We start from the raw sequence: 24,650 nt of genomic DNA, 5'->3' as shown, positions 1-24,650 counted from the left end.
CACTGCAGGCCCGGCTCTGAGGGGATGTGAAGGAGGAGCACCAAGCAGTAAACAGAGGGGCGTCTCCTAATCAGCCTCATCTAAAGGGCGTGTCTGTAACAGCGAGAAGGCGGGTTATAAGTGCGCACGTGTCTGAAGAGGGCGTGTCACATGGGGCGAGCTGTAAAAGAGGCGTGTCGTGTGCTGGACCATTGAAGAGGGCGGGTCTGTATGGCTATGGCTCCTCCCACATTTCCCATCATGCTTTACCCACTGATTCATTATCAGCCCTGGGAAGAATCTGAACCGTCCTCTCCGGGGGCTGAGAGAGAAGGATGGCGGGGGGGCCGGAGGTGAGAGCGAAGGGGGTGGGGGAGGCGAAGGGGGGGACAGAGGTGAGAGCTGAGGGACTGAGGAGGAGGGGGGCTGGGGGACTGAGGAGGAGGGGGGCCGGAGGTGAGAGCGAAGGGGGTGGGGGAGGAGAAGGGGGGGACAGAGGTGAGAGCTGGGGGACTGAGGAGGAGGGGGGACAGAGGTGAGAGCTGAGGAGGGGGGACAGAGGTGAGAGCTGAGGAGGGGGGCCGAAGGTGGGGGCTGGAGGTGAGAGCTGAGGAGGGGGGACAGAGGTGAGAGCTGAGGAGGAGGGGGGACAGAGGTGAGAGCTGAGGGACTGAGGAGGAGGGGGGGACTGAGGAGGAGGGGGGGACTGAGGAGGAGGGGGGGACTGAGGAGGAGGGGGGGACTGAGGAGGAGGGGGGGACTGAGGAGGAGGGGGGGACTGAGGAGGAGGGGGGGACTGAGGAGGAGGGGGGGACTGAGGAGGAGAAGGGGGGGGACAGAGGTGAGAGCTGAGGAGGAGGGGGGACAGAGGTGAGAGCTGAGGGACTGAGGAGGAGGGGGGGACTGAGGAGGAGGGGGGGACTGAGGAGGAGGGGGGGACTGAGGAGGAGGGGGGGACTGAGGAGGAGAAGGGGGGGGACAGAGGTGAGAGCTGAGGAGGGGGGCCGAAGGTGGGGGCTGGAGGTGAGAGCTGAGGAGGAGGGGGGGACAGAGGTGAGAGCTGAGGAGGGGGGACAGAGGTGAGAGCTGAGGAGGGGGAGGACTGAGGTGAGAGCTGAGGAGGGGGGACAGAGGTGAGAGCTGAGGAGGGGGAGGACTGAGGAGGAGGGGGGACAGAGGTGAGAGCTGGGGGACTGAGGAGGAGGGGGGCTGGAGGTGAGAGCTGAGGAGGGGGGCCGAAGGTGGGGCTGGAGGTGAGAGCTGAGGAGGGGGGACAGAGTGAGAGGCTGAGAGGGGGAGGACTGAGGAGAGGGGGACAGAGTGAGAGCTGGGGGGACTGAGGAGGAGGGGGGGGCTGGAGGTGAGAGCTGGGGGACTGAGAAGGAGGACTGAGGAGAAGGTGGGGGCTGGAGGTGAGAGCTGAGGAGGGGGGCCGAAGGTGAGAGCTGAGGAGGGGGGGGGGGCTGAGGAGGAGGGGGGACAGAGGTGAGAGCTGAGGAGGGGGAGGACTGAGGAGGAGGGGGGACAGAGGTGAGAGCTGGGGGACTGAGGAGGAGGGGGGGCTGGAGGTGAGAGCTGGGGACTGAAAGGAGGACTGAGGGAGAAGGTGGGGCTGAGTGAGAGCTGAGGAGGGGGGCCGAAGGTGAGAGCTGAGGAGGGGGGGGACTGAGGAGGAGGGGGGACAGAGGTGAGAGCTGGGGGACTGAGGAGGAGGAGGGGGGGGACAGAGGTGAGAGCTGAGGAGGGGGGGGACAGAGGTGAGAGCTGGGGAGGGGGGGGACAGAGGTGAGAGCTGAGGGGGGGGGGGACAGAGGTGAGAGCTGAGGAGGGGGGGGACAGAGGTGAGAGCTGAGGAGGGGGGGGGACAGAGGTGAGAGCTGAGGAGGGGGGGCCGAAGGTGGGGGCTGGAGGTGAGAGCTGAGGAGGGGGGACAGAGGTGAGAGCTGAGGAGGAGGGGGGACAGAGGTGAGAGCTGGGGGACTGAGGAGGAGGGGGGGCTGGAGGTGAGAGCTGGGGGACTGAGGAGGAGGAGGGGGGCTGGAGGTGAGAGCTGGGGGATGGAGGAGGAGGAGGAGGGGGGGGATGGAGGAGGAGGGGGGGGCTGGAGGAGGAGGAGGGGGGGATGGAGGAGGAGGGGGGGGGGAGGAGGAGGAGGGGGGGCTGGAGGAGGAGGAGGGGGGGCTGGAGGAGGAGGAGGGGGGGGGGGGGGGGGAGGAGGAGGGGAGGGGTGGAGGAGGAGGAGGAGGGGGGGGGAGGAGGAGGAGGAGGAGGGGGGGGGGGGTGGAGGAGGAGGAGGGGGGGCTGGAGGTGAGAGCTGGGGGACTGAGGAGGAGGAGGGGGGCTGGAGGTGAGAGCTGGGGGATGGAGGAGGAGGAGGAGGAGGGGGGGACTGAGGAGGAGGAGGGGGGGCTGGAGGTGAGAGCTGGGGGACTGAGGAGGAGGAGGGGGGACTGAGGAGGAGGAGGGACAGAGGTGAGAGCTGAGGAGGGGGGCCGAAGGTGGGGGCTGAGGAGGGGGGCCGAAGGTGAGAGCTGAGGAGGGGGGGGACTGAGGAGGAGGGGGGACAGAGGTGAGAGCTGGGGGACTGAGGAGGAGGGGGGGCTGGAGGTGAGAGCTGAGGAGGGGGGCCGAAGGTGAGAGCTGAGGAGGGGGGGGACTGAGGAGGAGGGGGGAGAGAGGTGAGAGCTGGGGGACTGAGGAGGAGGGGGGACAGAGGTGAGAGCTGGGGGACTGAGGAGGAGGGGGGACAGAGGTGAGAGCTGAGGAGGGGGGCCGAAGGTGAGAGCTGAGGAGGGGGGGGACTGAGGAGGAGGGGGGGCTGGAGGAGAGAGCTGGGGGACTGAGGAGGAGGGGGGACAGAGGTGAGAGCTGGGGGACTGAGGAGGAGGGGGGACAGAGGTGAGAGCTGGGGGACTGAGGAGGAGGGGGGACAGAGGTGAGAGCTGGGGGACTGAGGAGGAGGGGGGGCTGGAGGTGAGAGCTGGGGGATGGAGGAGGAGGAGGGGGGGCTGGAGGTGAGAGCTGGGGGACAGAGGTGAGAGCTGAGGAGGGGGGACAGAGGTGAGAGCTGAGGAGGGGGGACAGAGGTGAGAGCTGAGGAGGGGGGACAGAGGTGAGAGCTGAGGAGGGGGGACAGAGGTGAGAGCTGAGGAGGGGGGCCGAAGGTGGGGGCTGGAGGTGAGAGCTGAGGAGGGGGGACAGAGGTGAGAGCTGAGGAGGGGGGCCGAAGGTGAGGGCTGAGGAGGGGGGGACTGAGGAGGCGGGGGGACTGAGGAGGAGGGGGGACAGAGGTGAGAGCTGGGGGACTGAGGAGGAGGAGGGGGGGCTGGAGGTGAGAGCTGGGGGTCTGAGGAGGAGGGGGGGCTGGAGGTGAGAGCTGGGGGACTGAGGAGGAGGGGGGATGGAGGAGGAGGAGGGGGGGATGGAGGAGGAGGAGGGGGGGATGGAGGAGGAGGAGGGGGGGATGGAGGAGGAGGGGATGGAGGAGGGGGGGGATGGAGGAGGAGGGGGGGGATGGAGGAGGAGGGGGGGATGGAGGAGGAGGGGGGGCTGGAGGTTGAGAGAGGGGGGACAGAGGTGAGAGCTAGGGGACTGAGGAGGAGGGGGGGCTAGGGGACTGAGGAGGAGGGGGGGCTGAGGGACTGAGGAGGAGGGGGGACAGAGGTGAGAGCGGGGGGACTGAGGAGGAGGGGGGACAGAGGTGAGAGCTGGGGGACTGAGGAGGAGGGGGGGGGACTGAGGTGAGAGCTGAGGGGGGGGGGACTGAGGTGAGAGCTGAGGGGGGGGGACTGAGGTGAGAGCTGAGGGGGGGGGGGACTGAGGTGAGAGGGGGGGGGGGGTGGGGGACTGAGGTGAGAGCTGAGGAGGGGGGGGGGACTGAGGTGAGAGCTGAGGAGGGGGGGGGGACTGAGGTGAGAGCTGAGGAGGGGGGGGGACTGAGGTGAGAGCTGAGGAGGGGGGGGGACTGAGGTGAGAGCTGAGGAGGGGGGGACTGAGGTGAGAGCTGAGGAGGAGGGGGGGACTGAGGTGAGAGGGGGGGGGGTGGGGGACTGAGGTGAGAGCTGAGGAGGGGGGGGGGGACTGAGGTGAGAGCTGAGGAGGAGGGGGGGGACTGAGGTGAGAGCGGGGGGGTGGGGGACTGAGGAGGGGGGCTGAAGGTGACAGCGGGGGAGGGAAAGGACTGAGGAGGATGCGGTGTCTGTATTACATGTGTGATATTACACTGTGCGGCCTCTGTATTACATGTGTGATATTACACTGTGCGGCCTCTGTATTACATGTGTGATATTACACTGTGCGGTGTCTGTATTACATGTGTGATATTACACTGTGCGGCCTCTGTATTACCTGTGTGATATTACACTGTGCGGCCTCTGTATTACATGTGTGATATTACACTGTGCGGTGTCTGTATTACATGTGTGATATTACACTGTGCGGCCTCTGTATTACATGTGTGATATTACACTGTGCGGTGTCTGTATTACATGTGTGATATTACACCGTGCGGCCTCTGTATTACATGTGTGATATTACACTGTGCGGTGTCTGTATTACATGTGTGATATTACACTGTGCGGCCTCTGTATTACATGTGTGATATTACACTGTGCGGTCTCTGTATTACATGTGTGATATTACACTGTGCGGCCTCTGTATTACATGTGTGATATTACACTGTGCGGCCTCTGTATTACATGTGTGATATTACACTGTGCGGTGTCTGTATTACATGTGTGATATTACACCGTGCGGCCTCTGTATTACATGTGTGATATTACACTGTGCGGCCTCTGTATTACATGTGTGATATTACACTGTGCGGTGTCTGTATTACATGTGTGATATTACACCGTGCGGCCTCTGTATTACATGTGTGATATTACACTGTGCTGCGTCTGTATTACATGTGTGATATTACACTGTGCGGTGTCTGTATTACATGTGTGATATTACACTGTGCGGCCTCTGTATTACATGTGTGATATTACACTGTGCGGCCTCTGTATTACATGTGTGATATTACACTGTGCGGTCTCTGTATTACATGTGTGATATTACACTGTGCGGCCTCTGTATTACATGTGTGATATTACACTGTGCGGTCTCTGTATTACATGTGTGATATTACACTGTGCGGCCTCTGTATTACATGTGTGATATTACACTGTGCGGCCTCTGTATTACATGTGTGATATTACACTGTGCGGCCTCTGTATTACATGTGTGATATTACACTGTGCGGTCTCTGTATTACATGTGTGATATTACACTGTGCGGTGTCTGTATTACATGTGTGATATTACACTGTGCGGTGTCTGTATTACATGTGTGATATTACACTGTGCGGTCTGTATTACATGTGTGATATTACACCGTGCGGCCTCTGTATTACATGTGTGATATTACACTGTGCGGCCTCTGTATTACACGTGTGATATTACACTGTGCGGCCTCTGTATTACATGTGTGATATTACACTGTGCGGCCTCTGTATTACATGTGTGATATTACACTGTGCGGCCTCTGTATTACATGTGTGATATTACACTGTGCGGCCTCTGTATTACATGTGTGATATTACACTCTGTGGTCTCTGTATTACATGTGTGATATTACACTGTGCGGCCTCTGTATTACATGTGTGATATTACACTGTGCGGTCTCTGTATTACATGTGTGATATTACACTGTGCGGTGTCTGTATTACATGTGTGATATTACACTGTGCGGTCTCTGTATTACATGTGTGATATTACACCGTGCGGCCTCTGTATTACATGTGTGATATTACACTCTGCGGTCTCTGTATTACATGTGTGATATTACACTGTGCGGTCTCTGTATTACATGTGTGATATTACACTGTGCTGCGTCTGTATTACATGTGTGATATTACACTGTGCTGCGTCTGTATTACATGTGTGATATTACACCGTGCGGCCTCTGTATTACATGTGTGATATTACACCGTGCGGCCTCTGTATTACATGTGTGATATTACACTGTGCGGCCTCTGTATTACATGTGTGATATTACACTGTGCGGTCTCTGTATTACATGTGTGATATTACACTGTGCGGCCTCTGTATTACATGTGTGATATTACATCGTCCGGTCTCTGTATTACATGTGTGATATTACACTGTGCGGCCTCTGTATTACATGTGTGATATTACACTGTGCGGTCTCTGTATTACATGTGTGATATTACACTGTGCGGCCTCTGTATTACATGTGTGATATTACACTGTGCGGTCTCTGTATTACATGTGTGATATTACACTGTGCGGCCTCTGTATTACATGTGTGATATTACACTGTGCGGTCTCTGTATTACATGTGTGATATCACACTGTGCGGCCTCTGTATTACATGTGTGATATTACACTGTGCGGTCTCTGTATTACATGTGTGATATTACACCGTGCGGCCTCTGTATTACATGTGTGATATTACACTGTGCGGCCTCTGTATTACATGTGTGATATTACACTGTGCGGTCTCTGTATTACATGTGTGATATTACACTCTGCGGTCTCTGTATTACATGTGTGATATTACACTGTGCGGCCTCTGTATTACATGTGTGATATTACATCGTCCGGTCTCTGTATTACATGTGTGATATTACACTGTGCGGCCTCTGTATTACATGTGTGATATTACACTGTGCGGCCTCTGTATTACATGTGTGATATTACACTGTGCGGTGTCTGTATTACATGTGTGATATTACACTGTGCGGCCTCTGTATTACCTGTGTGATATTACACTGTGCGGCCTCTGTATTACATGTGTGATATCACACTGTGCGGCCTCTGTATTACATGTGTGATATTACACTGTGCGGTCTCTGTATTACATGTGTGATATTACACTGTGCGGCCTCTGTATTACATGTGTGATATTACACTGTGCGGCCTCTGTATTACATGTGTGATATTACACTGTGCGGCGTCTGTATTACATGTGTGATATTACACTGTGCGGGGTCTGTATTACATGTGTGATATTACACTGTGCGGCCTCTGTATTACATGTGTGATATTACACTGTGCGGCCTCTGTATTACACGTGTGATATTACACTGTGCGGCCTCTGTATTACACGTGTGATATTACACTGTGCGGCCTCTGTATTACACGTGTGATATTACACGGTGCGGCCTCTGTATTACATGTGTGATATTACACTGTGCGGTCTCTGTATTACATGTGTGATATTACACTGTGCGGCCTCTGTATTACATGTGTGATATTACACGGTGCGGCGTCTGTATTACATGTGTGATATTACACTGTGCGGTCTCTGTATTACATGTGTGATATTACACTGTGCGGTCTCTGTATTACATGTGTGATATTACACTGTGCGGCCTCTGTATTACATGTGTGATATTACACTGTGCGGCCTCTGTATTACATGTGTGATATCACACTGTGCGGCCTCTGTATTACATGTGTGATATTATGTTGGGGCGGGCCTTCTGTATGACATGTGATATCACACAGTGGGCGGAGTCTCTATTACATGTGTGATATTATGTTGGGGCGGGCCTTCTGTATGACATGTGATATCACACAGTGGGCGGAGCCTCTATTACATGTGTGATATTATGTTGGGGCGGGCCTTCTGTATGACATGTGATATCACACAGTGGGCGGAGCCTCTATTACATGTGTGATATTATGTTGGGGCGGGCCTTCTGTATGACATGTGATATCACACAGTGGGCGGAGCCTCTATTACATGTGTGCACCATCTCAGTCTTCCATGTTGTTCAGGTCGTTGCCCCGGTGACGTTTGAGGAGGTGGCGGTATATTTCACGCAGGAGGAGTGGGATCGGCTGAACGCTCGGCAGCGACGCTTGTATCAGGAAGTCATGATGGAGAACTTTGAGCTGGTGACCTCCGTGGGTGAGACCTCCATCTCCTTATATTGGGGATTAGGTGCCCCCTATATTATAATACAGGGACCCCTGAGTGCCGGGCGTGGCCAGATCGATATCGCACGTGTCCTCGTTACAGGGCAGACATGTGACTCTGGCATGTACGTTAAGGGCGGGGGGTTTGTTGGTGGTCAGGTCGCCTGTCGGCCACATGTTAACGGGGGCTTCACCTGTTGGCCGTGTGTTTGGGACGGGGGGTCGCCTGTCGTCCTTATGTTTGCCGGGAGAGCGCCTGTGGGCCGTGTGTTTGCGGGGGTGTCGCCTGTGGGCCGTGTGTTTGCGGGGGGGGGGGGCCTGTTATTTGTGTGTTTGTGGGGGGAAAGGCGCTTGTGGGCTGTGTATTCGGAGTGGGGTCGTCTGTGGGCCGTGAGTTTGCGAGGGGGCCGCCTGTTAGCACGGCATGGTGTCTCTTGTTAGCGTGGGGTCACCTGGGGGTCGCCTGTCGGACGTGTGTTTGCAGAGGAGGGGGTCGCCTGTGTGCCGTGTGTCTTCGTGGGGGATTGCCTGTGTGTCTTCGTGGGGGATTGCCTGTGTGTCTTCGTGGGGGGTCGCCTGTGTGCCGTGTGTCTTCGTGGGGGGTCGCCTGTGTGCCGTGTGTCTTCGTGGGGGATTGCCTGTGTGCCGTGTGTCTTCGTGGGGGGTCGCCTGTGTGTCTTCGTGGGGGGTCGCCTGTGTGCCGTGTGTCTTCGTGGGGGGTCGCCTGTGTGCCGTGTGTCTTCGTGGGGGATTGCCTGTGTGTCTTCGTGGGGGATTGCCTGTGTGTCTTCGTGGGGGATTGCCTGTGTGTCTTCGTGGGGGATTGCCTGTGTGTCTTCGTGGGGGGTCGCCTGTGTGCCGTGTGTCTTCGTGGGAGGTCGCCTGTGTGCCGTGTGTCTTCGTGGGGGGTCGCCTGTGTGCCGTGTGTCTTCGTGGGGGGTCGCCTGTGTGCCGTGTGTCTTCGTGGGGGGTCGCCTGTGTGTCTTCGTGGGGGGTCGCCTGTGTGCCGTGTGTCTTCGTGGGGGGTCGCCTGTGTGCCGTGTGTCTTCGTGGGGGGTCGCCTGTGTGCCGTGTGTCTTCGTGGGGGGGTCGCCTGTGGGCCGTGTGTCTTCGTGGGGGATTGCCTGTGTGTCTTCGTGGGGGGTCGCCTGTGTGCCGTGTGTCTTCGTGGGGGATTGCCTGTGTGTCTTCGTGGGGGGGTCGCCTGTGGGCCGTGTGTCTTCGTGGGGGATTGCCTGTGTGTCTTCGTGGGGGGTCGCCTGTGGGCCGTGTGTCTTCGTGGGGGATTGCCTGTGTGTCTTCGTGGGGGGTCGCCTGTGTGCCGTGTGTCTTGGTGGGGGATTGCCTGTGGGCCGTGTGTCTTCGTGGGGGATCGCCTGTGTGCCGTGTGTCTTCGTGGGGGGGTCGCCTGTGTGCCGTGTGTCTTCGTGGGGGGTCGCCTGTGTGCCGTGTGTCTTCGTGGGGGATTGCCTGTGGGCCGTGTGTCTTCGTGGGGGATTGCCTGTGTGTCTTCGTGGGGGGTCGCCTGTGTGCCGTGTGTCTTCGTGGGGGATTGCCTGTGTGTCTTCGTGGGGGGTCGCCTGTGTGCCGTGTGTCTTCGTGGGGGATTGCCTGTGTGCCGTGTGTCTTCGTGGGGGATTGCCTGTGTGCCGTGTGTCTTCGTGGGGGGTCGCCTGTGTGCCGTGTGTCTTCGTGGGGGATTGCCTGTGTGTCTTCGTGGGGGATTGCCTGTGTGTCTTCGTGGGGGATTGCCTGTGTGCCGTGTGTCTTGGTGGGGGATTGCCTGTGTGCCGTGTGTCTTCGTGGGGGATTGCCTGTGTGTCTTCGTGGGGGATTGCCTGTGGGCCGTGTGTCTTCGTGGGGGATTGCCTGTGTGTCTTCGTGGGGGATTGCCTGTGTGTCTTCGTGGGGGATTGCCTGTGGGCCGTGTGTCTTGGTGGGGGATTGCCTGTGTGCCGTGTGTCTTCGTGGGGGGGTCGCCTGTGTGCCGTGTGTCTTCGTGGGGGGTCACCTGTTGGCAGTGTGTTTGCGGGGGGGTTCGCCTGTGGGCCGTGTGTCTTCGGAGGGGGTCGCCTGTGGGCCGTGTGTTTTGCGGGGGAGGGGGTCGCCTGTGGGCCGTGTGTTTTGCGGGGAGGGGGTCGCCTGTGGGCCGTGTGTTTTGCGGGGGAGGCGGTCGCCTGTGAGCCGTGTGTTTTGCGGGGGAGGGGGTCGCCTGTGGGCCGTGTGTTTTGCGGGGGAGGGGGTCGCCTGTGGGCCGTGTGTTTTGCGGGGGAGGGGGTCGCCTGTGGGCCGTGTGTTTTGCGGGGGAGGGGGTCGCCTGTGGGCCGTGTGTTTTGCGGGGGAGGGGGTTGCCTGTGGGCCGTGTGTTTTGCGGGGGAGGGGGTCGCCTGTGAGCCGTGTGTTTTGCGGGGGAGGGGGTCGCCTGTGGGCGTGTGTTTTGCGGGGGAGGGGGTCGCCTGTGGGCCGTGTGTTTTGCGGGGGAGGGGGTCGCCTGTGGGCCGTGTGTTTTGCGGGGGAGGGGGTCGCCTGTGGGCCGTGTGTTTTGCGGGGGAGGGGGTCGCCTGTGGGCCGTGTGTTTTGCGGGGGAGGGGGTCGCCTGTGGGCCGTGTGTTTTGCGGGGGAGGGGGTCGCCTGTGGGCCGTGTGTTTTGCGGGGGAGGGGGTCGCCTGTGGGTCGTGTGTTTTGCGGGGGAGGGGGTCGCCTGTGGGCCGTGTGTTTTGCGGGGGAGGGGGTCGCCTGTGGGCCGTGTGTTTTGCAGGGGAGGGGGTCGCCTGTGGGCCGTGTGTTTTGCGGGGGAGGGGGTCGCCTGTGGGCCGTGTGTTTTGCGGAGGGGGGGTCGCCTGTGGGCCGTGTGTTTTGCGGAGGGGGGGTCGCCTGTGGGACGTGTGTATGCGGGGGGCGCCTTTCGGCCGAGTGTTACCTGGGATGGTCATGCGACCCCCCCCCCTCTGTCCCTCAGCGATATCTGCAGACCTGGCGTCCGATGTTCCGCACTGCCCTGAACCCTCCATGTCAGTGGTCACAAGCAGTCAGGGATAAGCGGCGCCTTGTCACGTTCTACATACAGCGGCCTAGACCCGTTGTATGTCTCCCATGCTCAGGGTCTTCGGGGGGCTGCCGCTGCTGCACTTGGTTCTGGGACTGAGCTTCGGTGCCCTGTGGACATAACTGTTTTATTTCGTCAGGTCTCCTCCTTCGTAGGGTTAATCGGCCTCATCTGGAACCGGAAGAGGCAACCAAAGTGTCTAAAAGAAGAGGAAGGCGCCCAAAGTCATATGGGGGTAAGACTAATCGGGGTGATATATGACGGGATGGGGACCGAGGCAGACACTGGAAGGGGGGGGGGGGGGAGATTGTTGCACTGAAGCTGACGGCTAGCTGGGGGGGGGCTTGTCACTGAGGCTGACGGCCGGCTTGAGGAGGGTACGGGGGTCACCGAGGCTGGAGGGGGGTACAGGTGTCACCGAGGCTGAAGGCCGGCTGGAGGGGGTACGGCGGTCACCGAGGCTGACGGCCGGCTTGAGGAGGGTACGGGGGTCACCGAGGCTGGAGGGGGGTACAGGTGTCACCGAGGCTGAAGGCCGGCTGGAGGGGGTACGGGGGTCACCGAGGCTGAAGGCCGGCTGGAGGGGGTACGGGGGTCACCGAGGCTGAAGGCCGGCTGGAGGGGGTACGGCGGTCACCGAGGCTGACGGCCGGCTTGAGGAGGGTACGGGGGTCACCGAGGCTGGAGGGGGGTACAGGTGTCACCGAGGCTGAAGGCCGGCTGGAGGGGGTACGGGGGTCACCGAGGCTGAAGGCCGGCTGGAGGGGGTACGGGGGTCACCGAGGCTGAAGGCCGGCTGGAGGGGGTACGGCGGTCACCGAGGCTGACGGCCGGCTTGAGGAGGGTACGGGGGTCACCGAGGCTGGAGGGGGGTACAGGTGTCACCGAGGCTGAAGGCCGGCTGGAGGGGGTACGGGGGTCACCGAGGCTGAAGGCCGGCTGGAGGGGGTACGGGGGTCACCGAGGCTGAAGGCCGGCTGGAGGGGGTACGGGGGTTACCGAGGCTGAAGGCCGGCTGGAGGGGGTACGGCGGTCACCGAGGCTGAAGGCCGGCTGGAGGGGGGTACGGGGGTCACCGAGGCTGAAGGCTGGCTGGAGGGGGTACGGGGGTCACCGAGGCTGAAGACGATGGATGACTATCCATCTGTTGATAATGAAGCAGCTTGCGAGGCTCCATTCACACAACCCTGTTTTTGGTCTGCATCCAATCTGCGTTTTTTGTCGGTCAGATGTGAACCCATTCATTTTTTAGTAGTTCCTCAAAAAATGCGGACAGCATACCGTGTACTTGTAGAAAAGAAGATGGCTTCGGCAGCATTCCGCAATATCAAAAAAGATCCTTTATTCGTACCTCCAGACACAATTGGCCACGTTTCGACTGTACACCAGTCTTTGTCAAGCCTAATGACATACATTCTGATAGGCATATATATACCCCCCACATAAAAGACACACCCCGTTACATCATCAGTACAAATCACTGCACAATAGAATACACATGTAGATGTTACAACTCACAGTTAATGATATATCTACCGCACTCGTGTTGTCCCCCTCGGCGTTCCAATGTCTGTGGTGCGCAGCCGCGTCTCAATGTATTTGCATACCGGAAGTATCATGCGTTGTCATGGCTCCCGGCGGCGCACGTGTCTCCAGCCAATGTGCTGCCAGAAGCACTCACTGACGTCACAGCCTGTGCGTCTACCCATACCGGAAGTATCATGCGTTGTCATGGCTCCCGGCGGCGCACGTGTCTCCAGCCAATGTGCTGCAGGACGCACTCACTGACGTCACAGCCTGTGCGTCTACCCATACCGGAAGTATCATGCGTTGTCATGGCTCCCGGCGGCGCACGTGTCTCCAGCCAATGTGCTGCAGGACGCACTCACTGACGTCACAGCCTGTGCGTCCGCCCCATGACCCTCACTCAAGTGCGCACAGCAGTGCGTCAATAGCGTTAGTCACATGGGGTACGTAGCCAATGAAGACAAGGCGTAAACATCGGCGCCATGGCAACGATGACGCCGCGGTCACCGCTACTTATTATATGTGTGATCCGTATCTACAGTGAACAGGGCTATATACTACAGGACCCCTGCTCACACCGATCATCACATGACTATAGAGGGAAATCAATCTGGACCCGACATATTCACGTACATCACCGTAAATGGAAAAATACATAACATCATAAGTGTGGTGCACAATAACCACACATAACCACCATCTGGATAGTGTATCCCATATATACATCACATATGGACCATACTCATGGCCCTTTGATATATAGACTGAAGACTGCTCCACCGGAGATGTGCCACATATATATTAAAAACATGATGTCACTATACTGAGAGGACAAAACAGTAACATCTATCAATCGATGGACGCGACATTAAACTCTAGATTCAAGCCAAAAGGTTGAAGGGACCTGAGGGTATGGATCCATTTAAGTTCCTTCCTCCTCAGGATCCCCTTCCTGTCCCCACCCCTTCTCAAGTATCCTACGCTGTCGATAACTCGAAATCTCAATTGATTAATGGAATGTTTACAGTCAATGAAGTGTTTTGCCTCCGGTTTGTCGAGTGCACCTGTTCTAATTGTGCTTTTGTGCTTGTTAATTCTTTCCCTCAATTCCATCATGGTCTCCCCCACATAGATCAAACTGCACGGGCACTGTATCATGTACACCACGTCTGTGGACTTACATGTATAATGACCTTTGATCTTAAACCGTTTACCACTGTAGGGATGTGTAAAACCGTCACCTTTCATGATGCCACCGCAATTGCAACATGAAAGGCAAGGGAAATTACCATTCTTCAGTGGTGCTAGCCTTTTCTGCCTTTCGATGTCCTTCCCCCCTATATCCGCCTTCACCAATCTATCGCGTAGGTTAGGGCTCCGTTTGTATGCCATCATTGGGGGAACTGAAAATTCAGTGACTGCAGGCAATCCTTTCTGCAGGATCCGCCATTCCTGTCGTAGGATGTTGGCTATATTGCCACTATCACCCCCAAAGATGGATACAAATGGAATACGGGGGGTCTCTTGTTTTTGGGGTTTTCTCACCAGAGTGGAACTGCGTTCCATAGATGTAATCCTATGCTTAGTACGGTTGATCAATTTGGTGGGATATCCTCTCCTGCTGAACTTATTACACATCTCATCTACCCTAATACCAAAGAGGGTGTCATCTGATACGATACGACGTACCCTAGGGAGTTGACTCCACGGAAGGGAGCTTACCATGTTCTGAGGGTGACTGCTGTCATACATTAACAAAGTATTCCTGTCTGTAGGTTTTTGGAAGAGATCAGTACAGATCCTTCCATTGTGCACCTGAATTCGGACGTCAAGGAACTGCAGGGGTATATATATGCCTACCAGAATGTATGTCATTAGGCTTGACAAAGACTGGTGTACAGTCGAAACGTGGCCAATTGTGTCTGGAGGTACGAATAAAGGATCTTTTTTGATATTGCGGAATGCTGCCGAAGCCATCTTCTTTTCTACATGTATATTTCATGGCCTGATGGATCAAGGGTCTACGGCTAGGCTGCTGCATTGATATAGACGCATTATCCTGAGACCGTATAGTGCTGCCTCTACACTACTTGCAGCATACCGTGTACTGTCCACATCCGTGTGTCCATTCCGTAGTTCACACAAACATACAACATGTCCTATTGTCTGTTTTGCAGACAAGGATAGGCATTGTTACTATCAATCCGCAAAAAAAAATGGATGTCACGCGGACTTCATCTGTATTTTTTGCAGATGCGTGTTTTGCGGACCACACAATGCATACGGTCATGTGAATGCACCCTATTAGCGAGACAGTAAGGGGGGTGACTGATGGGTAGAGACTGAGGATGAGACTGCCGACCACAGCCACTGGAGACCTGCCGCTGCTCGTGGTGTTGGTTCAGTGATGGAGGGGGTTGTGTGACCGATTCTCTCTCGCAGGGAGGCCTGTATTACGTGCTGTAAAAGAAGAGGAGAAGGAGCTGTCGCCGTCCACGCAGTCTGACATGAAGGGCCACAGCTACATCGGTGAGTGACCACTGTAGGCGCGGAGGTCCTTCGATATGACTTGGCCGTATTTCAGAGGCGTAGCCCCCCGTTCCTCGCCTCGGTGCTTGTTAATGTTGCTGTGTGTTGGTAACATTCCTTATCTTTTCTGTGGCAGGTAGTGATTTTTGGGAGTCTCCCGGCCTCTCATTTGACACCCTGCCGTCCCATCTCCAGGGGTCGGACCTGAATGGCAATACCCTGAAGAGCTCCCGCTTATCTGCGGACAGACCGTACTCCTGCTCAGATTGTCACCGCAGCTTCATTCGAAAGTCCCACTTGACCAGCCATCAGCGGACTCACCGCGGAGAACGCCCCTACCCCTGTGAGATATGTGGCAAGAGCTTCCACTACCGCCACCACCTGGTGGGCCACAAACGCATCCACACGGGGGAGAAGCTGTTCTCCTGCGAATACTGCGGAATCGGGTTTAACCATAAAGGGAACTACCAGACTCACCAGCGGCTGCACACCGGAGAGAGGCCCTTCTCATGTGACCTGTGTGGTAAAAGCTTCAACCGGAAGGCCGACCTGATCACACACTGTCGGATCCACACAGGGGAAAGGCCATTCACGTGTTCTGATTGCGGGAAGAGCTTTAGCCGTAAGCAGCACTTGGTGAACCACAGGCGCAGACACACGGGCGAGACCCCATTCCCCTGTGACCAGTGCCAGAAGAGGTTTGCCCATCGGAAGGCTTTGCTGCGGCACAAGGAAGCGGTTCACTCTACGGAGCGACCGCACAGCTGCCCAGACTGTGGGAAAGGATTTGCCTGCCGTTCGCACCTCCTCACCCACCAGCGTGCTCATCAGAATGGCGCTGGCAGCTGTGGGGGTGAAGAAAAACCATTTTCCTGCGCCCAGTGCCGCAGCAGCTTTGAAGCTCAGCCGCACCTACAGGCGCATAGGAAAACCCGCAAGGGTGTGTCCGGTGATCGACCTTTCATCTGTTCGGACTGTGGGAAAGGATTCAATACCAGAAAATACTTGAGCCGGCATCAGAAGATTCACACCGGCGAGCGGCCATTCCGGTGCAATGTGTGCGGAGACCGCTTTAGTCAGAAGCCTAACCTTGAGCGGCACAAGAACATCCACAGTGGGCAGCGGCCCTTCACCTGCCTGGTATGTGGTGGAAGCTTCTACAAGAAGCACAACCTTGTACGTCACCAGAGGATACACACGGGGGAGAGGCTGCACTCCAGCTGTAAGGTGCCCCAGCCCGTCACCCCCTCTTCAGGGGAGAGCTGCCTGCATGGTGGGGACACCGCAGAAAACCCGTCAAGTAGCGTCTGTAACCACCATCACTCCGAGCACTGAATGCTGCAGGATAGCCGTGTCCGAGCGCTACCAGGCATGGCCAGATGGATAAAATAACAAAGGACGCTAGTCCTACAAGATATGCCGTTTTCCACGAGCTGACCGGAAAGTTGCCGATACGTGGAGACTCAGCCAACGTAGTACAAACGATAGAGAGACACGATCCGCGTAGTACTACCAACACAGGGAGAGACAGGATCCGCGTAGTACTACCAACACAGGGAGAGACAGGATCCGCGTAGTACTACCAACACAGGGAGAGACATGATCCGCGTAGTACCACCAACACAGGGAGAGACACGATCCGCGTAGTACTACCAACACAGGGAGAGACCCGATCAGCGTAGTACTACCAACACAGGGAGAGACAGGATCCGCGTAGTACTACCAACACAGGGAGAGACAGGATCCGCGTAGTACTACCACCACAGGGAGAGACACGATCAGTGTAGTACTACCAACACAGGGAGAGACAGGATCCGCGTAGTACTACCAACACAGGGAGAGACAGGATCCGCGTAGTACTACCAACACAGGGAGAGACAGGATCCGCGTAGTACTACCACCACAGGGAGAGACACGATCCGCGTAGTACTACCAACACAGGGAGAGACACGATCCGCGTAGTACTACCACCACAGGGAGAGACACGATCAGTGTAGTACTACCAACACAGGGAGAGACACGATCCGCGTAGTACTACCAACACAGGGAGAGACAGGATCCGCGTAGTACTACCAACACAGGGAGAGGCACGATCAGTGTAGTACTACCAACACAGGGAGAGACACGATCCGCGTAGTACTACCAACACAGGGAGAGACAGGATCCGCGTAGTACTACCACCACAGGGAGAGACAGGATCCGCGTAGTACCACCAACACAGGGGGAGACATGATCCGCGTAGTACCACCAACACAGGGAGAGACACGATCCGCGTAGTACTACCAACACAGGGGGAGACCCGATCAGCGTAGTACTACCAACACAGGGAGAGACAGGATCCGCGTAGTACCACCAACACAGGGGGAGACATGATCCGCGTAGTACCACCAACACAGGGAGAGACACGATCAGTGTAGTACCACCAACACAGGGAGAGACACGATCAGTGTAGTACTACCAACACAGGGAGAGACAGGATCCGCGTAGTACTACCAACACAGGGAGAGAGACAGGATCCGCGTAGTACTACCAACACAGGGAGAGAGACAGGATCCGCGTAGTACTACCAACACGGGGAGAGACACGATCAGTGTAGTACTACCAACACGGGGAGAGACACGATCAGTGTAGTACTACCAACACAGGGAGAGAGACAGGATCCGCGTAGTACTACCAACACAGGGAGACAGACAGGATCCGCGTAGTACTACCAACACGGGGAGAGACACGATCAGTGTAGTACTACCAACACGGGGAGAGACACGATCAGTGTAGTACTACCAACACAGGGAGAGACACGATCAGTGTAGTACTACCAACACAGGGAGAGACACGATCCGCGTAGTACTACCAACACAGGGAGAGACACGATCCGCGTAGTACTACCAACACAGGGGGAGACCCGATCAGTGTAGTACTACCACCACAGGGAGAGACAGGATCCGCGTAGTACTACCACCACAGGGAGAGACACGATCAGCGTAGTACTACCAACACAGGGAGAGACACGATCCGCGTAGTACCACCAACACAGGGGGAGACATGATCCGCGTAGTACCACCAACACAGGGAGAGACATGATCCGCGTAGTACTACCAACACAGGGAGAGAGACAGGATCCGCGTAGTACTACCAACACGGGGAGAGACACGATCCGCGTAGTACCACCAACACGGGGGGAGACATGATCCGCGTAGTACCACCAACACAGGGGGAGACATGATCAGCGTAGTACTACCAACACAGGGAGAGACACGATCCGCGTAGTACTACCAACACAGGGAGAGACAGGATCCGCGTAGTACTACCAACACAGGGAGAGACAGGATCCGCGTAGTACTACCACCACAGGGAGAGACCCGATCAGCGTAGTACTACCAACACAGGGAGAGACCCGATCAGCGTAGTACTACCAACACAGGGAGAGACAGGATCCGCGTAGTACTACCACCACAGGGAGAGACCCGATCAGTGTAGTACCACCAACACAGGGAGAGACAGGATCCGCGTAGTACTACCACCACAGGGAGAGACCCGATCAGTGTAGTACTACCAACACAGGGAGAGACAGGATCCGCGTAGTACCACCAACACAGGGGGAGACATGATCCGCGTAGTACCACCAACACAGGGAGAGACATGATCCGCGTAGTACTACCAACACAGGGAGAAACATGATCCGCGTAGTACTACCAACACAGGGAGAGACGGGATCCGCGTAGTACTACCAACACAGGGAGAGAGACAGGATCCGCGTAGTACTACCAACACGGGGAGAGACACGATCCGCGTAGTACTACCAACACAGGGAGAGACATGATCAGTGTAGTACTACCAACACAGGGGGAGACCCGATCAGCGTAGTACTACCAACACAGGGGGAGACATGATCCGCGTAGTACTGCCACCACAGGGGGAGACATGATCAGTGTAGTACTACCAACACAGGGGGAGACCCGATCAGCGTAGTACTACCACCACAGGGAGAGGGAGAGACCTGATCAGCGTAGTACTGCCACCACAGGGGGAGACATGATCAGTGTAGTACTACCACCACAGGGGGAGACACGATCAGTGTAGTACTACCACCACAGGGAGAGAGACACGATCAGTGTAGTACTACCACCACAGTGTGACCTTACACGTTGTGAGACACGGGTCGGCTCAGTGTGACCTTACACGTTGTGAGACACGGGTCGGCTCAGTGTGACCTTACACGTTGTGAGACACGGGTCGGCTCAGTGTGACCTTACACGTTGTGAGACACGGGTCGGCTCAGTGTGACCTTACACGTTGTGAGACACGGGTTTGGCTCAGTGTGACCTTACACGTTGTGAGACACGGGTCGGCTCAGTGTGACCTTACACGTTGTGAGACACGGATCAGCACATTGTGACCTTACACGTGAGACACGGGTCGGCTCAGTGTGACCTTACACGTTGTGAGACACGGGTCGGCTCAGCGTGACCTTACACGTTGTGAGACACGGGTCGACTCAGTGTGACCTTACACGTTGTGAGACACAGTTTGATGCACTGCCAGACCATATGCAAAGACTGACCACAGTATGGGAGGGGGGTTCACACTGAGGCTTGTGATGGTCGTGGTGGCTAGAACATATGTGCAGGGTTATTCTTATGGGACTCAAGTGTATTTTTTTTCGGAGGTTGAACTTTTCTAGTAGCACATCATCCTGATCTTCTGGAGCACCTTCAGTGCACCCAATGTAAGAGCTTCCAGGATCATAGGAGGTGATGCTAGGTAAAGTGGAACTTCTAACCCCCTGATCACCAGTGCCGCCTGATTACAGCATCCGGAGTAGAGTGCCCTGTGTATATCATGGTGGGTGTATATATAATGTATATCCTGTGCACTATGGTCATTGTTTATAGTGTTTATGCAGGACACTGCGGTGGCTGTATATATAATATACACTGAAAGACCACGTTATTAGAGACGCCATCTCTTAGCAGGGTGTTGGACCTCCTTTGGCCTTCAGAATCGCAGCCATTTGTAGTGGCGTCTTACTGCAGGGATATCGGCCTCTATGAACAGAATGTAAGATGGAGGTCCTGACATGCTCTGAACAGCCCCTTCTACCTCCCTTCAGAGATGCTTTATAGGATAAGATCTGAGGTGAAGATTGGGGAAGAAGGAAAGCTTGCTGCCATGTTCCTGGAGCTAGTCCATGACTATACTACCCTTGTGGCATGGGGCATTGTCCTTCTGCCATAGTGTACACATGATGGGAAGAACATGGTTGCTTAGGTCACCTTACTGTCCACAGGTATCAGAGGACCTCGGATGTGCCAAGAAAAACTTCCCCAAGTGTTACTCCACCACCTGAAAGGAAGGGTTCAGCTGTTTATGGTGCCTGTCCTCCAGCAGCATAGTGCAGCCAAAATCTGTATACCTCTGACCAGGCCATGTCCTCCACTGCTCAGTGATCCTCATTCTCCACTCAGTTCTTGTTCTGAACTGCTCAGTGATCCTCATTCTCCACTGGTTCTTGTTCTGAACTGCTCAGTGATCCTCATTCGCCACTCTGTTCTTGTTCTGAACTGCTCAGTGATCCTCATTCGCCACTCTGTTCTTGTTCTGAACTGCTCAGTGATCCTCATTCGCTACTCAGTCCTCCATGTTCTCAACTGCTCAGTGATCCTCATTATTCACTCAGTTCTCCATGTTCTTAACTGCTCAGTGATCCTCATTCTTTACTTAGTTCTCCAAGTTCTCAACTGCTCAGTGATCCTCATTCTCCACTCAGTTCTCCACTGCTCAGTGATCCTTATTCTCCACCCAGTTCTCCACTGCTCAGTGATCTTCATTCTTTACTCAGTTCTCCATGTTCTCAACTGCTCAGTGATCCTCATTCTCCTCAGTCCTCCATGTTCTCAACTGCTCAGTAATCCTCATTCTCCACTCAGTTCTCCACTGCTCAGTGATCCTTATTCTCCACCCAGTTCTCCACTGCTCAGTGATCCTCATTCTCCACTGCTCAGTGATCCTCATTCTCCACTGCTCAGTGATCCTCATTCTCCACTGCTCAGTGATCCTCATTCTCCACTGCTCAGTGATCCTCATTCTCCACCCAGTTCTCCATGTTCTCCACTGCTCAGTGATCCTCATTCTCCACCCAGTTCTCCACTACTCAGTGATCCTCATTCTCCACCCAGTTCTCCACTACTCAGTGATCCTCGTTCTTCACTGAGTTTTCCATGTTCTCCACTGCTCAGTGATCCTCATTCTCCACTCAGTTCTCCACTGCCCAGTGATCCTCATTCTTCACCCAGTTCTCCACTGTTCAGTGATCCTCATTCTTCACCCAGTTCTTCACTGTTCAGTGATCCTCATTCTCCACTCAGTTCTCCATGTTCTCCACTGCTCAGTGATCCTCATTCTCCACTCAGTTCTCCACTGCCCAGTGATCCTCATTCTTCACCCAGTTCTCCACTGTTCAGTGATCCTCATTCTTCACCCAGTTCTCCACTGTTCAGTGATCCTCATTCTTCACCCAGTTCTCCACTGTTCAGTGATCCTCATTCTCCACTCAGTTCTCCATGTTCCTCACTACTCAGTGATCCTCGTTCTTCACTCAGTTCTCCATGTTCTCCACTGCTCAGTGATCCTCGTTCTTCACTGAGTTTTCCATGTTCTCCACTGCTCAGTGATCCTCATTCTCCACTCAGTTCTCCACTGCTCAGTGATCCTCATTCTTCACCCAGTTTTCCACTGCTCAGTGATCCTCATTCTCCATTCAGTTCTCCATGTTCTCCACTGCTCAGTGATCCTCATTCTCCACTCAGTTCTCCATGTTCCTCACTACTCAGTGATCCTCGTTCTTCACTCAGTTCTCCATGTTCTCCACTGCTCAGTGATCCTCGTTCTTCACTGAGTTTTCCATGTTCTCCACTGCTCAGTGATCCTCATTCTCCACTCAGTTCTCCACTGCTCAGTGATCCTCATTCTTCACCCAGTTTTCCACTGCTCTGTGATCCTCATTCTCCATTCAGTTCTCCATGTTCTCCACTGCTCAGTGATCCTCATTCTCCATTCAGTTCTCCATGTTCTCCACTGCTCAGTGATCCTCATTATTCACTCAGTTCTCCATGTTCTCCACTGCTCAGTGATACTCATTCTCCTCAGTGATCCTTTGTGCTATGTTGCTCTCTAGTTTTGTCTGTCCGTTTCCCTTAGAACAGTAATGACCCTGGAGCTGTCGTGTGCCAATCCATATTAAGGACCCGGACATGTTGGTTGGGGTAGCAGTGCTGTATTCAGCTTCTCAGAATGATTCCTGACCTCCTTCTCGGACCCCTTTCGTCCAGATGACCCCTGTCGCTTGATGTTCTTCCTTGATCTCACTGTTATCAGTATGCTCTCCTCAAATAGTCTGCAGTGTGCAAAGCCCCAGCCCAAATTTCCATGCTTCGTTCCAAGTCGCTCTGATTGCTGTATTTTCCCATTTATAATGTGGATTCACACATAGACCGATCATCGGAAAACTTGTCACTGGGTTTAATTCTGCACTCCAGGGTCATGGGTCTAATCTCCATACAGGGACGTGCCAGTCACGAAGGGTCTGGGCTCTAATAAAGTGGTCAGTCTGTGTATATTTGGTTCACTACAGTGGTTGTGTATATACAGGGCTTGTATACAATATGTACGTCCGGGGCACCATGACGGCTGTATATGATGTATATCTGGGGCACCGTGACGGCTGTATATAATGTGTATATCCGGGGCTCCATGATGGCTGTATATAATGTGTATTTTCGGAGCTCCATGACTGTTGTATGTAATGTGTATATCTGGGGCACTATGACTGTTATATATGTATAATCTGCAGATAAAGCCTATGCTCTATGTTCAGTCTGGTTATGCTGTTGATCATTTGTCCGGACGTCCCCGTGGACGTGGCCATGCACTGACCGGCTGCGGACGTCCCCGTGGCCATGCACTGACCGGCTGCGGACGTCCCCGTGGCCATGCACTGACCGGCTGCGGACGTCCCCGGGGCCACGCGCAGACCATGCACTGAGGCTTAAACTCCAGAAGGCCATTAACCTGAAATGGCGGCATATACTGGAGGATATTTATGGAACACATTAGTTATCATGAAGGTGGTATCCAGGTGGGTAATGAGATCAATGAACTGGTATGGGCCAATACATTTAGCTCCCAATTGGGACTTAAAGGGAGCCTGTCATCAACTTTATGCTGACCTCACTGAGGGCAGCATAAAATAGTGACAGAAATACTGATTTCAGCGGGGTGTCACTCATGAGTAGTGTTGAGTGAACTTTGTGTTTTAAGTTCGGCGTCTAAAGTTCGGGTTATCGAAGAATCGCGTTATGGATTCCGTTACCACGGACTATAACTTTTGTCTGTGGTAGCGGAATCCATAACGAGATTCTTTGATAACCCGAACCATAGACGCCGAACTTAAAACACAAGTTCGCTCAACACTACTCATGAGCTAAAAGTAAGTGGTTGCCGAGAGCCAGCATCATAATCATTGCAGCCCAGGCCTTGAAAAGTCCCATCTACCTGAGAAGAGTCCTGGATATTATAATCTCCTGCTCTCCTCGACCATCTGCTGATGATTGGCAGTTCTCTCCTAGAGAGAAAGGGAAAAAACTAGGCAGAAGCCTGTCAGTCATCAGCAGGTGGGCGGGAGAGCAGGAATAACCAGGACTCTTCTCAGGTGGCCAGGACTCTTTTTTCCAGGCCCAGACTGCAATGATTGTGATGTTGGTTCTCGGGTAACCACTTACTGTTAACTTTTAAATAAAAGACCGCTGAAATCAACTCGCCTGTCTCCACTTTATGCTGCCGTTAGTATGGGCAGCATAACGTTGATGACAGGTTCCCTTTAAGTTTCGTATTTTTGAAGACTGCTATGTTTTATCCTCCTTGGAAAGAAGGGCCTATTCCACGCCCCGTGTCTGCTGCTTTTTTTTTTTTCCTATCAGTGGATAGTCTAAGATTAAGCGTTGTCCAAACTTCTCTCAGATGACTAGTTAATGCTGCTGCTTCAGAAATGTCTTTAGATGAAAAAGAACCAAAATTAGAAAATTAAATGAGAGTTTTTTTTAGTGCACAAAAAGCCCTCCAAACTAGGTCTCCTGAGCAGGAAAAATATTTGCAGCTACACCATGCAATCGAACAAGCTGCTTAATGAATAACTTGGAGTTGGTCAGATCAGTCGGAGGCACACGATGCCATAGTTTACTGAACCAATGACTACCCAAATCATCGGTTTACGGTCATCGACCCGTGTTGAAATCCATGGCCAGTTGTGTCCATGGCCTTTTCGGTATTGGAATTGATTTGAAGTTTCCCAGCTGGTAAGAGGTGAGTATGGGATCAAACACAGAGTAAGACATATTCTTTAGTGTCATGTAAATAAGGAGGACACCAAGAGTTACAAGAAAGCAGTCTAAAGTACCTAAGATACGTGGAGAACCTGCCAGAACTGACCCATGTTCTCCTTGAAGAGCTCTGAGCCTCAGCTAATGAGTAGAATTGAGCAAATCGAAGTAGAATTGGGAGTTTAGGAAAAATTTGATCCGCCACTAATCCAAATTTCCACGTCCTTAGCGGTAACTAATTATTATTTTTTACTATAATGGCTGCTA

At 54.7% G+C, this 24,650-nt stretch overlaps 2 protein-coding genes across 2 annotated transcripts; both read left to right on the top strand.

The window, feature by feature from the left end:
• Positions 1 to 235: 235 nt before the first annotated feature.
• On the top strand, positions 236 to 19,306 carry LOC121000952 (zinc finger protein 436-like). The gene is made up of 5 exons (XM_040431781.1): positions 236 to 332; positions 7,767 to 7,899; positions 11,093 to 11,188; positions 14,923 to 15,009; positions 15,146 to 19,306. The coding sequence occupies exons 1-5, from the start codon at positions 315 to 317 to the stop codon at positions 16,342 to 16,344; spliced, it is 1,533 nt and encodes a 510-aa protein (XP_040287715.1). The 5' UTR covers positions 236 to 314; the 3' UTR covers positions 16,345 to 19,306.
• Positions 16,389 to 23,045, top strand: LOC121002664 (sialidase-like). Its single transcript, XM_040434097.1, has 3 exons — positions 16,389 to 16,481; positions 20,849 to 20,871; positions 21,084 to 23,045. The coding sequence occupies exons 1-3, from the start codon at positions 16,389 to 16,391 to the stop codon at positions 22,156 to 22,158; spliced, it is 1,191 nt and encodes a 396-aa protein (XP_040290031.1). The 3' UTR covers positions 22,159 to 23,045.
• Positions 23,046 to 24,650: the final 1,605 nt, after the last annotated feature.

The sequence above is a fragment of the Bufo bufo genome, chromosome 5 (genome assembly GCF_905171765.1).
Source record: "Bufo bufo chromosome 5, aBufBuf1.1, whole genome shotgun sequence".
NCBI lineage: Eukaryota > Metazoa > Chordata > Amphibia > Anura > Bufonidae > Bufo > Bufo bufo.
The sequence above is the reverse complement of the archived record's forward strand: the minus strand, read 5'-3'. Positions and strand labels throughout refer to the sequence as shown.